Source organism: Bufo gargarizans, chromosome 3 (assembly GCF_014858855.1).
Source record: "Bufo gargarizans isolate SCDJY-AF-19 chromosome 3, ASM1485885v1, whole genome shotgun sequence".
Classification (NCBI taxonomy): Eukaryota; Metazoa; Chordata; class Amphibia; order Anura; family Bufonidae; genus Bufo; species Bufo gargarizans.
In genome coordinates, this window is record NC_058082.1 from 599,755,684 (window position 1) to 599,770,235 (window position 14,552).

General features: G+C 48.1%; 1 protein-coding gene across 1 annotated transcript in view; it reads left to right on the top strand.

Annotated features, from left to right (window-relative positions):
* CHAF1B (chromatin assembly factor 1 subunit B) overlaps window positions 1–14,552 on the top strand; it is a 49,619-nt gene that overhangs the window by 31,243 nt on the left and 3,824 nt on the right. The window contains exons 10-13 of the mRNA XM_044287780.1: window positions 5,331–5,419; window positions 6,774–6,936; window positions 7,055–7,468; window positions 13,192–13,292. Coding sequence (XP_044143715.1) covers window positions 5,331–5,419; window positions 6,774–6,936; window positions 7,055–7,468; window positions 13,192–13,292 — 767 coding nt within the window. The remainder of the gene's footprint in view (window positions 1–5,330; window positions 5,420–6,773; window positions 6,937–7,054; window positions 7,469–13,191; window positions 13,293–14,552) is intronic.

A 14,552-nucleotide genomic window follows, 5' to 3' on the forward strand; every position in this document is an offset into this window, starting at 1 on the left:
CAATTTCGAGCATTGGGTAGTTCCAACACGCGGTGCTGTCCTAATTTTTTCTCCAGCCCTTGGCTGAGCTCTGTGTTTCCCTTTGCCGCCTTCTTGCATTTGGGATTTTCTTCCAGGCATTTCTCCTGGGGTGCAGGCAGTCTTCACAGCTTCTTCCTTAAGATCTCTTCCTTGTTATGGAACCTCTTGCCCATTCCGTGTTTTTTCCTGTTTGGTCACATGGTTCTCCTGCACCTGTATGCCCAACCGGTGGCATGGCTGTTTTTTTCCCACCCTCGGGGACTGCTTTGGGACGTCCCATGGTGCTGTGTCCCCCAATGCCATGCACGAGAATATTGGATTTTTTGTACTCGCCGTAAAATCCTTTTCTTGTAGTAGGCATTGGGGGACACAGATCCTACCCTATGTTTTTACTTCTGCTTCTCGGGGCTTGATCTTTCCCGGTTCGGGAGTTGTTGGTTCCTTGCTTTTCTTCTCTCTCATACTGCTTTTGGTACAAACTGAATAGCCTCGTGCCTGTGGAGAGGGTATTGCCCACCTGGCAGTTGGACGTATACCCATGGTGCTGTCGTGTCCCCCCCCCCCCCCCCCCCCCCCCCCCCAATGCCTACTACGAGAAAAGGATATTATGGGGAGTTGTAAAAAATCAAATTTTGTCCCTATTGACAGTGAATAGGGACAAAACCTGAAGTGTTTTTTCCCAGTATCGACCCCTGATGACGGATCTCAATACCGGAAAATATTAACGCTAGAGTGAAAGTAGCCTCACATTTTCGCTTCCCAATAAAACTTTAGATGTGTCCAAATGAACCAACAAAAAGAAATGCTACATAAACATAGTGAAGATTTGCCAGTTTTCAATCTGTCAGATAAATTACAGATGAATGAGACATTTTTGTTGTGTGATTATCAGAACTGTAACAGTCTAGAACTTTGCAAGCTTTCATCATACTAAGGGGGGGGGGGGGGTGTGACATGAGCGAGTCATCTCTGCCTCTGAACTCAGTTTTCCTGGTTACCAGCGACATTCAGGGGCATGTTCTGCACACTATTGAGAGCAGTGTGCCCAGGTATCTACCCACAACTAGGGCTGCAGTAAACTATTATTTCAGTAATCGAGTATTCTACCGATTATTTTTACGATTAATCGAGTAATCTAATCAGAAAAAATTAATTGACAGTTTTTCTTTATAAAAACTCATCAGACCCCTGCCATCAGTCCCCAACACCCTTCGTTCCCCACTGTGCGATCAGTTCAAGTGCATCAGTTCCCCCCAGTCCAAGTGCCATCAGCTCCACTATCCCCCAGTGCCATCAGCTCCGTTCCCCCAGTGGCTTCAGCTCTCCCCCACCCCAGTGGCTTCAGCTCTCCCCCACCCCAGTGGCTTCAGCTCTCCCCCACCCCAGTGGCTTCAGCTCTCCCCCACCCCAGTGGCTTCAGCTCTCCCCCACCCCAGTGGCTTCAGCTCTCCCCCACCCCAGTGGCTTCAGCTCTCCCCCACCCCAGTGCCTTCAGCTCTCCCCCACCCCAGTGCCTTCAGCTCTCCCCCACCCCAGTGCCTTCAGCTCTCCCCCACCCCAGTGCCTTCAGCTCTCCCCCACCCCAGTGCCTTCAGCTCTCCCCCACCCCAGTGCCTTCAGCTCTCCCCCACCCCAGTGCCTTCAGCTCTCCCCCACCCAGTGCCTTCAGCTCTCCCCCACCCCAGTGCCTTCAGCTCTCCCCCACCCCAGTGCCTTCAGCTCTCCCCCACCCCAGTGCCTTCAGCTCTCCCCCACCCCAGTGCCTTCAGCTCTCCCCCGCCCCAGTGCCTTCAGCTCTCCCCCCCCCAGTGCCTTCAGCTCTCCCCCACCCCAGTGCCTTCAGCTTTCCCCCACCCCAGTGCCTTCAGCTCTCCCCCACCCCAGTGCCTTCAGCTCTCCCCCGCCCCAGTGCCTTCAGCTCTCCCCCGCCCCAGTGCCTTCAGCTCTCCCCCACCCCAGTGCCTTCAGCTCTCCCCCACCCCAGTGCCTTCAGCTTTCCCCCACCCCAGTGCCTTCAGCTCTCCCCCACCCCAGTGTTTTCAGCTCTCCCCCACCCCAGTGTTTTCAGCTCTCCCCCACCCCAGTGTTTTCAGCTCCACTCCCCCACCCCAGTGTTTTCAGCTCCACTCCCCCACCCCAGTGTTTTCAGCTCCACTCCCCCACCCCAGTGTTTTCAGCTCCACTCCCCCACCCCAGTGTTTTCAGCTCCACTCCCCCACCCCAGTGTTTTCAGCTCCACTCCCCCACCCCAGTGTTTTCAGCTCCACTCCCCCACCCCAGTGTTTTCAGCTCCACTCCCCCACCCCAGTGCCTTCTGATCCACTCCCCCACCCCAGTGCCTTCTGATCCACTCCCCCACCCCAGTGCCTTCTGATCCACTCCCCCACCCCAGTGCCTTCTGATCCACTCCCCCACCCCAGTGCCTTCTGATCCACTCCCCCACCCCAGTGCCTTCTGATCCACTCCCCCACCCCAGTGCCTTCTGATCCACTCCCCCACCCCAGTGCCTTCTGATCCACTCCCCCACCCCAGTGCCTTCTGATCCACTCCCCCACGCCAGTGCCTTCTGATCCACTCCCCCACGCCAGTGCCTTCTGATCCACTCCCCCACGCCAGTGCCTTCTGATCCACTCCCCCACGCCAGTGCCTTCTGATCCACTCCCCCACGCCAGTGCCTTCTGATCCACTCCCCCACGCCAGTGCTTCTGATCCACTCCCCCACCCCAGTGCCTTCTGATCCACTCCCCCACCCCACGCCAGTGCCTTCTGATCCACTCCCCCACCCCACGCCAGTGCCTTCTGATCCACTCCCCCACCCCCCCGCCAGTGCCTTCTGATCCACTCCCCCACCCCCCCCGCCAGTGCCTTCTGATCCACTCCCCCACCCCCCCCGCCAGTGCCTTCTGATCCACTCCCCCCACCCCCCCGCCAGTGCCTTCTGATCCACTCCCCCACCCCCCCCGCCAGTGCCTTCTGATCCACTCCCCCACCCCCCCGCCAGTGCCTTCTGATCCACTCCCCCACCCCCCCCGCCAGTGCCTTCTGATCCACTCCCCCACCCCCCCGCCAGTGCCTTCTGATCCACTCCCCCACCCCCCCCGCCAGTGCCTTCTGATCCACTCCCCCACCCCCCCCCGCCAGTGCCTTCTGATCCACTCCCCCACCCCCCCGCCAGTGCCTTCTGATCCACTCCCCCCACCCCCCGCCAGTGCCTTCTGATCCACTCCCCCACCCCCCCGCCAGTGCCTTCTGATCCACTCCCCCACCCCCGCCAGTGCCTTCTGATCCACTCCCCCACCCCCCCGCCAGTGCCTTCTGATCCACTCCCCCACCCCCCGCCAGTGCCTTCTGATCCACTCCCCCACCCCCCCGCCAGTGCCTTCTGATCAGCTCCCCCCCCACGCCAGTGCCATCGCTCCCCCCCCCACGCCAGTGCCATCAGCTCTCCCCCCCCCCCCACGCCAGTGCCATCATCTCCCCCCCCCCCCACGCCAGTGCCATCAGCTCTCCCCCCCCACGCCAGTCCATCAGCTCCCCCCCCCCCACGCCAGTGCCATCAGCTCCCCCCCCCCCCCACGCCAGTGCCATCAGCTCTCCCCCCCCCCCCACGCCAGTGCCATCAGCTCTCCCCCCCCACGCCAGTGCCATCAGCTCCCCCCCCCCCCACGCCAGTGCCATCAGCTCTCCCCCCCCCCCCCAGCCAGTGCCATCAGCTCCCCCCCCCCCCCACGCCAGTGCCATCAGCTCCCCCCCCCCCCCCACGCCAGTGCAATCAGCTCTCCCCCCTCACGCCACCTGTGAACTAAAATGTCCTGACGATGTGTGTACGTCAGAATCCAAAGCAGCGTTGTGCGAGCAGGCGGGTGACCACGGAGCGTGAATAATAGGAAGCTCTTCACTCACACTCTGTGGTCACATGGCACAAACGAATCATCGATTCGAGGATTTTTTGGGGATCGAGTAATCGTTTCAGCCCTACCCACAACTTTCAGTTTGTTTTACAGTGGAAGCAGGGAATCTTTAAAGGCTATGTACAACTTTGGGGTCAATTTTTTTTATTATTGCATTGTACTAATTTTGAGCTGAAAATAATTTTTTCAATTGGTCTTTATTAAAAAAAATACGTAATCCTTTTTTGTGGAAAGCGCTGAGATGTTGTAGCAGCTTCTGGATTTTCGGACTATAATAATAAATAAGGTGCCGCCTCTCACTGAAATAGTTCACGGGAAAAAAGAAGGGAAAGTGAGGTGTATAAAGTGTATAAAACTATAATTTTATTGATATACACTAAAAACAGGGAAACCAGGAGTGAGAACCTAATAGAACATTCCCCATATGGAACAGTGTGACAAATTGGCGCTCAGAAGACTTGAACACACAGGCCATGAGCAACAAGGGTTGGCTAGAGATAGATGACCCCTGTTTTTAGTGTATATCAATAAAATTATAGTTTTATACACTTTACACACCTCACTTCCCCTCTTTTTTCCGTGAACTAGCTTCTGTCTTTTCTGTCAGTTTGGGGAGCTGACTGCTCCTTATCTCTGCTGTCTGACATTATAGACACTCATTATAGTTCAGTTCTTACCTTACAGATAAGATTGTGGCTTAAATAAGGGTTTATGACCTCTAAATAGTTTAGAGAAGGGGGTTATTAGATTACCGGAAAAACTGTTAACCCTTTGTGACAGAACGGCTCAGTATTTTTAATAAAGGCCAATTGAAAATGATTTTTAGCCAATGAGTAAAATGCCATCATAAACAAAAATGGCCTCCAAAGGTGTACATAACCTTTTTTAAAGAGGTTTTTCAGCCTGTAGATGACCTATCCAACTGGACTGTGTTCTAACACCCAGCACACCCACAATGGGCTGTTTTCATTCAGCAAGGAAACAGAACAGTGGACAGAGCCGAAAGCAGGAGGCCCCATCCACTGTGTAGCGGTCTTGACTCTTGATGGCTTACTGCAGCTCGGCTCCCATTCGCTTGAATGTAGCAAGGCATGGCCAGTACACAGTGCAAGGAGCCTTACGCTTCAGACTCCGTCTTCTGTTTTGTTTCTGGTGGCTGCTGACAGACGATCGGTTGGGGTGCAATGTGTCTGACCCTGCCATTCTCATTGATTACCTATTCCGAGGATCGGTCATTGGCATGTGCAAACTGGAAAACCCCTTTTAACCAGTGGTCATGTTAAGTCTAAGAACTGAACGAAGATAACAATTCTGTCTAAATATGAGAAATTACGATTCAAAATATTTCTCTAAGTGTTGGGGCATAGATTTCTAAAACCGAGAATGTTTTCTGTCTAGGCCCATAGCACATCTTCCGTGCCCAAGAAAGGCCACTCTTGCAATTCGATGTTGTCCTGTCTTTTTTGAGTTGAGACCCGGTGTCAAAGGTGAAGTATCCTAATCTTGTGTGTTCAGCTTAACATGTACATACAAAATCTGTCACGTTACACTGTTCAGGGTGTTTCCATGATTTAAAAAAAAAATGTTTCTTCACAGCAAGTGCGTTCCACAGGGACCTTACAGTTTAGTCCCATTAGGATGCTGTCATACATTAGTCTTTATCGTATTGTTTCTGGGTCTAAAAATACACATATAAAGAACACCCAACTTGTGCAGCATTTTTTGAGGCGTTTTTATGCTATTTTTGTCCAAATGGTGTAGCAGAGCACCTGTGTTTTTGGGGGGAGTCTGGCATTTTTTTTTTTCCATAGGAAAGTGTACTTTACCTCTGAGTAGTATGAGAAATATGCATTGGAAAAAAGGCAACACACACTAGCACTAAAATATTTTCAAGCAAGGCGAAAAACTTAATGGAGGGAGAAATTCCACACCCAGAGCTACTGCGATTTCTCAATAAAAGAAAAATCTAACATCAGGTCAGGGAGAAGGTGTTTTTTATTTTTATTTTTTCCTCTGAAGCAGCATGGTGGCTCAGTGGTTAGCACTGGTGCCTTGCAGCGCTGGGGTCCTGGGTTCAACATCTGCCTGGAGTTTGTGTGGGTTTCCTCCGGATACTCTGTTTACTCCCCGCACTACACAGACATACTGACAGGGAACGTAGATTGTAAGGCCCTTGAGACAGTGGGATGATGGCTGTGAAGCGCCCGGAAATATAGAAGTGAGGAAAATAATAAGATGAAGAAAATTGGTCTCTACCTCCGAGTTTTTTTTGTTTTTTTTTGCCTCCTGAAATAACGTTACAGGATGATGGGCTGAACTGGATTGATGTTTTTTTCTTTAAACCTGTTGCAGTCATACACTAAGGGTATGTTCACACTGACATTTTTTGGGTGGTTTTGATGCAGTTATTTCTGCAGTTGCTGCCAAAGCGAGAATTAAATCCAGCAGGACGTAGAAGTTCTTCCATTATGTCTCCTCTTCCTTTCAAATCCACTTCTGCCTTTTGGCTGAAAAACCTACAGGAAAATCTGCCTCAAAACCTCTTCCAAAAAATGGTGTAAACCTACCCTAATAAGCTTCTGAAAGGACCTAATAGGCTTCCATACATGGTAGACCTGGGAGCTGTTATGAGTGGCCTGTGTCTCGCCAGCATTGGCTGCAGCATCTAAAAAGTTAAACGTCCGGGATGGCCGTCATTTTCATAATAGTTCGTAACATTGATTTAAGAGATTACAAATTATTTTAAAGCTTTGTAAAATGTCATAAGGGGCCACATTCAGTTGTCTCATGTAAGATTTACAAGTCTGTGGTCCAACACTCCTGTCATTTGTATGTTTCCAGATGTGAACGGAGACGTGCCCCAGCAAAGTCTTGTCTCTCTGCCGTATCGCATGGTTTTCGCTGTTGCCTCAGAGGATGCTGTGATTTTCTATGACACGCAGCAGCTTTTACCTTTTGGTTATGTTTCCAATGTGCATTACCACACCCTGAGCGACCTATCATGGTAAAATCACATGAAAGATGTGGATGGAAGCTTCCGGGGATAGTCCCGTTTGTGCACTAGGGTTAATACCACCTTGGAGGGTACCACTACTTATCGTATGTTTCTTGTTTTTGGTCAGGTCCAGTGATGGGTCGTTTCTGTCAATCTCTTCCACTGACGGATACTGCTCGTTTGTGACTTTTGATGAAGGTGAACTTGGAGTTCCTCTTAAAGAGAAGCCTGTTTTAAGTACTCCAGCCGCAGAAAAGAAGGTCAGGAGATCTCAAGGGAGAAGGGTTTCGTCCCCAATTTTACGAGCGGGTGAACTTACGCCTGCTGCTCGACTGCAAGATCAGTCTAGTCCAGCCACACCACTGCAAAGCAGACAGCCTGCCACGGGCAATCCTCCAACAACACCAGTGGGAATAACCATTATCCCTGCGACCCCTACCTCGGAGGAACGGAAAAACGCTCAAAACAAAAATGCACCGCCCAGAAGAATTACTCTGAACACCTTGGAAGCTTGGAGCAAGCCCACTAACCCCAGCCCCAGGTAAGGGCTCCCCATAAATTAAAAAGCGGGACTGAGAAGGAAAATCCTCTGGCACCAAAGCAAATATTATAGAAAGATATTTGTTAGGGAGCATTCACACGACTGTGTTGGTTTTGCAGTCCGTAAATCACGGATCCGTGTGTTCCGTATGTCTTCATTTATCTTTCCGTTCCGTAAGTCTGTATAATACGGACATGGTGCTTCCGTGTGTCATCCGTTTTTCACAGTCCGCAAAAAAAACGGAAGGGTTAAAATTGACATTTAAATGTCCAACCCATGTCCATCTAATGGGTCAGCTTGCTAGAATTAACGAAGTTAAAGCGTTAACCCATCTTTTGAAGTTTGCCTAATTGTGTAGTTTTTGACACCAGTATCAGTATCAATAGAAGTTATTAGATATTCGTCCTCCTTTCTTATATATTTGACCTTCTTTTGTAGCCTTGTTTACTGCCAGTTGTTATAGGTTACGGCCACCCCAGCGACACCGGAGCATTGGCCGCGCTTGTCCGCTATCCTCTTTTCTTTCTACACAGCCGACCTGACTCTCGGGCTTGCGCATTTTCGCGCCTGCGCGATGGATTCCTCTCGTTCGTCCTGTTTTTTTTTTTTGCAGAGAACTCTGCGCCTGCGCGCTTGTTAGTTCTCCTGCGCTTGTAAGTCTAGGTTATGGATGGCAGAAGTAGGATTGTAGCTGCGGCGGCTGAGCGAATGATTTCCAGCTCACACTGGAGCGGGCACGCCAAGCAAGGAGGTGGGAGTCAGTAGATCAGCAGACCGCTGTCAGTCAATAGAAATGTAAACGCCCCCTGACTGAGCAGTTTTTCAAACATGAGAGAGCAGCCACAGCATGGAAATGAAGGTGGGATAAACTCTTTAACGAATATGGAATATAGCAGTGCTAAGTTAAAATCGCAATGCGATTAATATAACTTGAAGTAATCGCATTGCGATTTCAACTTGGCACTGCTATATTCCATATTCGTTAACTTAGTTAATTCTAACAAGCTGACCCATTAGAAACCCAGCTCTAAGTTGAAATCGCAATGCGATTACTTTGTTATATTAATCGCATTGCGATTTCAACTTAATTCTCAAATCCGACAGTACATTCTAGTATGGAGGCGTTCCCATGGTGATGGGAACGCTCCATGATCACGGAAGTCGGCAGAAGCGGCAACCAGTTCTGACCTGGTGTCCCATAATAGGGGCCGTTCTTGTACAAGAACGATGAGCTTCTCAACATTGATGATGGCCATGATTCTCTTTCAGCCTCCTTTCTCTACTTCCTGGTCCTAGGTGCAGCCACATGTGACTGAAATGGGGTTTCCTAGAATGTTTTCAGTCCAGGGGTCCGCAAAAAACGGACATACGGATGCATTTCCGTGTGCTATCAGTTTTTCACGGACCCAATGACTTTCTATGGGGCCACGGACCGCAATTTGCGGCCAAGTATAGGACATGTTCTAAAATAAAATGAACGGGCACACGGATGAGAATAAAAGGCATTCCGCCATTTTTCACGGACCCATAGAAATGAATGGGTCCGTGCATTGTCCGCAAAAATTGTAGAACGGACACGAAAGAAAAACACGGTCGTGTGAATGCTCCCTTAATTGTACACCTGTGTATTGGAAAGGTCTCACCAACACTCCGCCATGTTAAAAATGAACAGGTTGAGTTTGAACACATTTCCTCTTCAGTGACATGCAGGTCAAATATTTCAGGGGCTGCTTCTTGAATACAACCCCTGTCCATATGACCTGTAAGTGTATATGGACGTTAGAGGTTGGTTCTCTTTAAGGCCTCTTTCACACAAGCAAGTTTTCCCACACAGGTGCAATGCGTGACCTGAACGCATAGCATCCGCACTGAATCCTGATCCATTAATTTCAATACATCTGTGTATAATTTTTTTTTGACGCATCAGTTCTGCGTTGCGTGAAAAATGCAGCATGTTCTATATTCTGCATTTTTCACACAGCCCTGGCCCCATAGAAATGAATGGGGCTTCAGTGAAAACGCATTGCATCCGCAAGCAAGTGCAGATGCAATGTGTGTTCACTGATGGTTGCTAAGAGATGTTTGTAAACATTCAGTTTTTTTTTATCTTGCGCGTGAAAAAAAAGCTTCAAAACACATTGCACCCGCGTGGGACAAACTGAACGCAATCGCAAACAAAACTGACCGCACTTGCTTACAAAATGGTGTGAGTTTCACTGAACGCATCCGTATCTTTCGTGTGAAAGAGGCCTTACAAGAGCAACTTGAGCCTTCCTTGTATTACTGGGTTTGCTGTCCGCATCTGTTGCTCCGTTCCGTGGTTCGCAAAAAAAAAAATAACCTGTCCTATTCTTGTCAGTTTTGCAGACAAGAATAGGCAGTTATATTAATAGCTGTCCATGCCGTTCCACCAATTGCGAAACGCACACGGACGCCATCTGTGTTTTGCGGGTCCGCAGTTTGCGTAACGTAAAACAGACAATAATCTTGTGCATGTCGCCTTAGGCCTCATGCACACAACCGTTTTTTTTAAGGTCCGTAAAAACGGGGTCCGTGATTCGTAAGGTCTTCCTTGATTTTTGGAGGCTCCACGGACATGGAAAAAAAAGTAGTTTTGGTGTCCGCCTGGCCGTGCGGAGCCAAACGGATCCGTCCTGAATTACAATGGAAGTCAATGGGGACGAATCCGTTTGACGTTGACACAATATGGTGCAATTGCAAACGGATCCGTCCCCCATTGACTTTCAATGCAAAGTCAGGAGTCCCTTTTATACCATCGGATTTGAGTTAGATCGTGAAACTCAGATCCGACAGTATATTCTAACACAGGCGTTCCCATGGTGATGGGGACGCTTTAGGGTAGAATATACTAAAAGAACTGTGTACATGACTGCCCCCCCCCCCCCCCCCCCTGTATTTAACACATTGGTGGCCAGTGCGGGCGCCCCCCTCCCTCCCCTGTAGTACTGTAGATTCATTGGTGGGCACCCTCCTCCTAATTAAAATCTTCCCCCCCCCCCCCCCCCCCCCAACTGCAGTCCTGGTTGCCATGGTTACTTAGCAATTTTTAGAAGCATTATACTTACCTGCGAGCTGCGATGTCTGTGACCGGCTGGGCGCTCCTCCTAGTGGTAAGTGGAAGGTCTGTGCGGCACATTGCTTATAGCACAGACCTGTCACTTACCAGTAGGAGGAGCTCCCGGCCGGACACAGACATCGCAGGTAAGTATAATGCTTCTAAAAATTGCTAAGTAACCATGGCAACCAGGACTGCAGTAGCGCCCTGGTTGCCATGGTTACCGATTGGAGCCCCAGCGATTAAACTGGGACTCCGATCGGTACTCTCCGCTGCCATCAATGATGGGGGGGGGGGGGGGTTTAATTAGGAGAGGGGGGTCTGCTGCCTGGCAGCACCTGCCAGGCAGCAGGGGGCAGTCATGTACACAGTTCTTTTAGTATATTCTAACCTTAAGCCCTTAAGCGTCCCCATCACCACGGGGACGCCTCTGTGTTAGAATATACTGTCGGATCTGAGTTTTCACAACGTGAAAACTCAGCTCTGAAAAAGCTTTTATGCAGACGACTGTGTGAAAGTAGCCTACGGCCACAGACGCGGATGCCAATCTTGTGTGCATCCGTGTTTTTTCACGGACACATTGACTTGAATGGGTCCGTGAACCGTTGTCAGTCAAAAAAATAGGACAGGTCCTATTTTTTGGACGGACAGGAAACACGGATGCGGCTGCAAAGCGTTGCATCTTCCGATTTTTCCATGGACCCATTGAAAGTCAATGGGTCCGCGAAAAAAAAAAAGGCACAACGGCCACGGATGCACACAACGGTCGTGTGCATGAGGCCTTAGACTGCATTTCCCCTGCAGTGTTGAGTGGGTGTCGTGTTAAACCATGGACATAGCCTGGTGTGCAAGATGTATTTAGCTCTGTTCTGCCTCATTATGAGGATGACTCATTTTTAGTTTTGCATTTTTGTATTTTTTTCCTCCCCACGTTCCAATAGCCGTAACTTTTTAAATTTTCTGTTCATATAGGCATACGAGGGCTTTTTTGCAGGTTAAATTGTATTTGTTAAGGGCACCATTTAATTTATCATGTCTGTTATTGGAAAACACAATTCCGCCAAGGTTTTTGGGGTTTTGACATCATGGTGTTCACTGTGCCCTAAAATTTACATGACTTCTTTATTCTGCGGCTCAATACGAATACGGCGATACCAAACTTGTATAGGTATTTCTTTGTTTTACTATAGTTAAAAAATAAATAAAAAAACTTTGAAAAAAATCTAAATTTTCTTTGCATCGCTGTTTTCTGATGGCCATAGCTATATGTATTATACAGCCGGCCGCTCATCAAGAGTGTGCAAAGCAGTAATCAAAGCAAAAGGTGGCTACTTTGAAGAACCTAGATTATGACATATTTTCAGTTGTTTCACACTTTTTTTGTTATGTATATAACTCCACATGTGTTAATTGATAGTTTTGATGCCTTCAGTGTGAATCTACAATTTTCATAGTCATGAAAATAAAGAAAACTCTTTGAATGAGAAGGGGTGTCCAAACTTTTGGTCTGTACTGTATATGTGTGTGTGTGTGTATATATAATATATATTTATATTTTATTTTCCTGTATAAGGGCTTGTTTTTTTGCGGGATGAACTGTAGTTTTTACTGATGGAACTGTAGTAGTTGCTATTTTCGTGGTACATATGACTTCTTTGATCACTGTTCAATTTTTGGGAGGGGGAGGTGACTAAAAATCTTTGAATAGTGTTTTAAAATTTTTAGATATTTTTTTCCCATTACGGCATCACTGAACAGGATTTTTATTTTAATAGCCTAGACCAGGCATCCTCAAACTGCGGCCCTCCAGCTGTTGTAAAACTACAACTCCCACAATGCCTTGCTGTAGGCTGATACCTGTAGGCTGTTCGAGCACGCTGGGAGTTGTAGTTTTGCAACAGCTGGAGGGCCGCAGTTTGAGGATGCCTGGTCTAGACATTTTTGATTGTGGCGATGCCTGATAATTTTAATATTTTTTTTTAATTGTTAATATATTTTTATATATGTGAAATTGGGAAAGGGGTAATTTAAACTTTTAATTTTTATTTTTTATTTTTTCTTCCTTCTATTAGCCCCTTAGAGGGCTACAACCGGGGATCTTTTGATCTCTTGTCCTATTCACTCTAATAGAGATCTGTTAGGGTAAATAGGATTTTTACACTGTCCCCACTGAGCTGTGCCTTGTGCACAGAGCAGCAGGGAGCTTACAATGGCAGGCTTGGAAGGCTCCAGCAGTGTCCAGGCTGCCATGGTAACCGATCGGAGCCCTGCAATTTTACTGCGGGGGCTTTCATTGGAGCCGCATCCCTCTGCCTTGCCTCACAGGTGCTGCAGTCGGTGTTGATCATGGCACCTGAGGCCAATGACTGGGTTCGGCGGCATTGCCGTTCCCCATCATTGCGGCCGGCTGTATGATACTGCCGGCCCCCAGTGTGTATGGAGTGGGCTCACTTACCGGTACGTCATGGTTGAAAGGGTAATGAAACTGATTGGGTGACCTGACAATTCACTGGAGCTGCCATTGTCACATTCATCAGAAGATTACATTTGTGAGGTCTTCCAAAACTACTATTATCATGAGAAGACAGTCTGCGTTTTCTTGCTGTGTTCATTTATCTGAACATTGTTTTTTTTCCCCCCCCCTTAGGAGAATTAATCTGATTCCTGTAAAGACGACAAAGTCACCAAGCACAGAGCCGACAGTACCAGTATCCCCTCAACCCAGCCGAGTGCAGCCCAGCAGCACTGGTAAGTGACTCTGCTAAGGGATACATCTCCCTTATAGAAAAACACTCAACCTTTTTAGTGTCAAAAAGTTTGTTTATAGTATGAATCTCATTGACACGAGTATAAAAGCATGTACAGAAAAAATGGTTATGCCTATAAAAGCAGATTCCGTTCTTGCTAACTTTGTGCCAAAAACTGGCATAAATACCTTGATTAACGTTTTATTGTGTTTTAGATTTGGGGGTAGGGGTGCTTCAGGAAGGGACCAAAAGTGTGCCAAATTTTGGTGTAAAGTAAGCCAACCCATAATTGTTGTAAAGTTAGACAAAAGTGTCTAGCAAGATGGACGACATTTGTCATTCAGCCTGAGGCCCTTGTGATAAATCTGACACATCTTTAGACTGGCCGGTCTAAGTTTTATGGTTTAAATATTAGACAGGATAAGCGACCCTGCCCTGTTATGTGAATGAAGGGGCCTTTGCGATGCTTGTTTGTAGGAATGCTTGTTAGCAATAATCTGCTGGAATAACACAAACGATATGAACTTTGTCAGGATGCGTTTAGTGAAACTCGCACCATTTGGCAAGCAAGTTCAGTCAGTTTTAGTCTGCATTTGCGTTCAGTTTTTTTCCGCGCAGCTGCAATCCGTTTTGATGCGTAATTTACGCGCGTGAAAAAAACCCTGAAGGTTTACAAACAACATCTAGCAACCATCAGTGAAAAACGCATTGCACCTGGGCTGCATCCAGATGCGTTTTTCACTTCTATGGGGTCAGGGTTGTGTGAAAAATGCAGAATATAGAACATGCTGCGATTTTTCACGCAATGCAGAAATGATGCGTGAAAAAAAAAAGTGCGGGTGCTATGCGTTCACATCACGCATCACACCCACGCAGAAAACTCGCTTGTGTGAAAGGGGCCTAAAGGTGCCGCCGATTACCTGATGGAGTTAAACACTCATTCATCGGGTAATGGGATCGTTCATACAGTCACCTAAATCATTGTTTGCCGGCAGCAGAGGCTGTTTAGACGTCCCAATCTGCTGCCGACAAACGATGATTCTGTATGGGGATGAGCGATGGCATTACTTATCACTGCTCCCCATACTGTGGAGGAGATCTCTGCATGTAAATACAGCAGTCTCCCTCACTGATGAGCAGGTGATTTCTGGGAAGAAACACCTCCAAAAAATTGTCTGCTCATTTGAGCTGTGTAAAGTAGGGTTGTTGCGGGTATCGAAATTTTGATACCCAATCGATACTTTTGTCCCGGTATCGATAC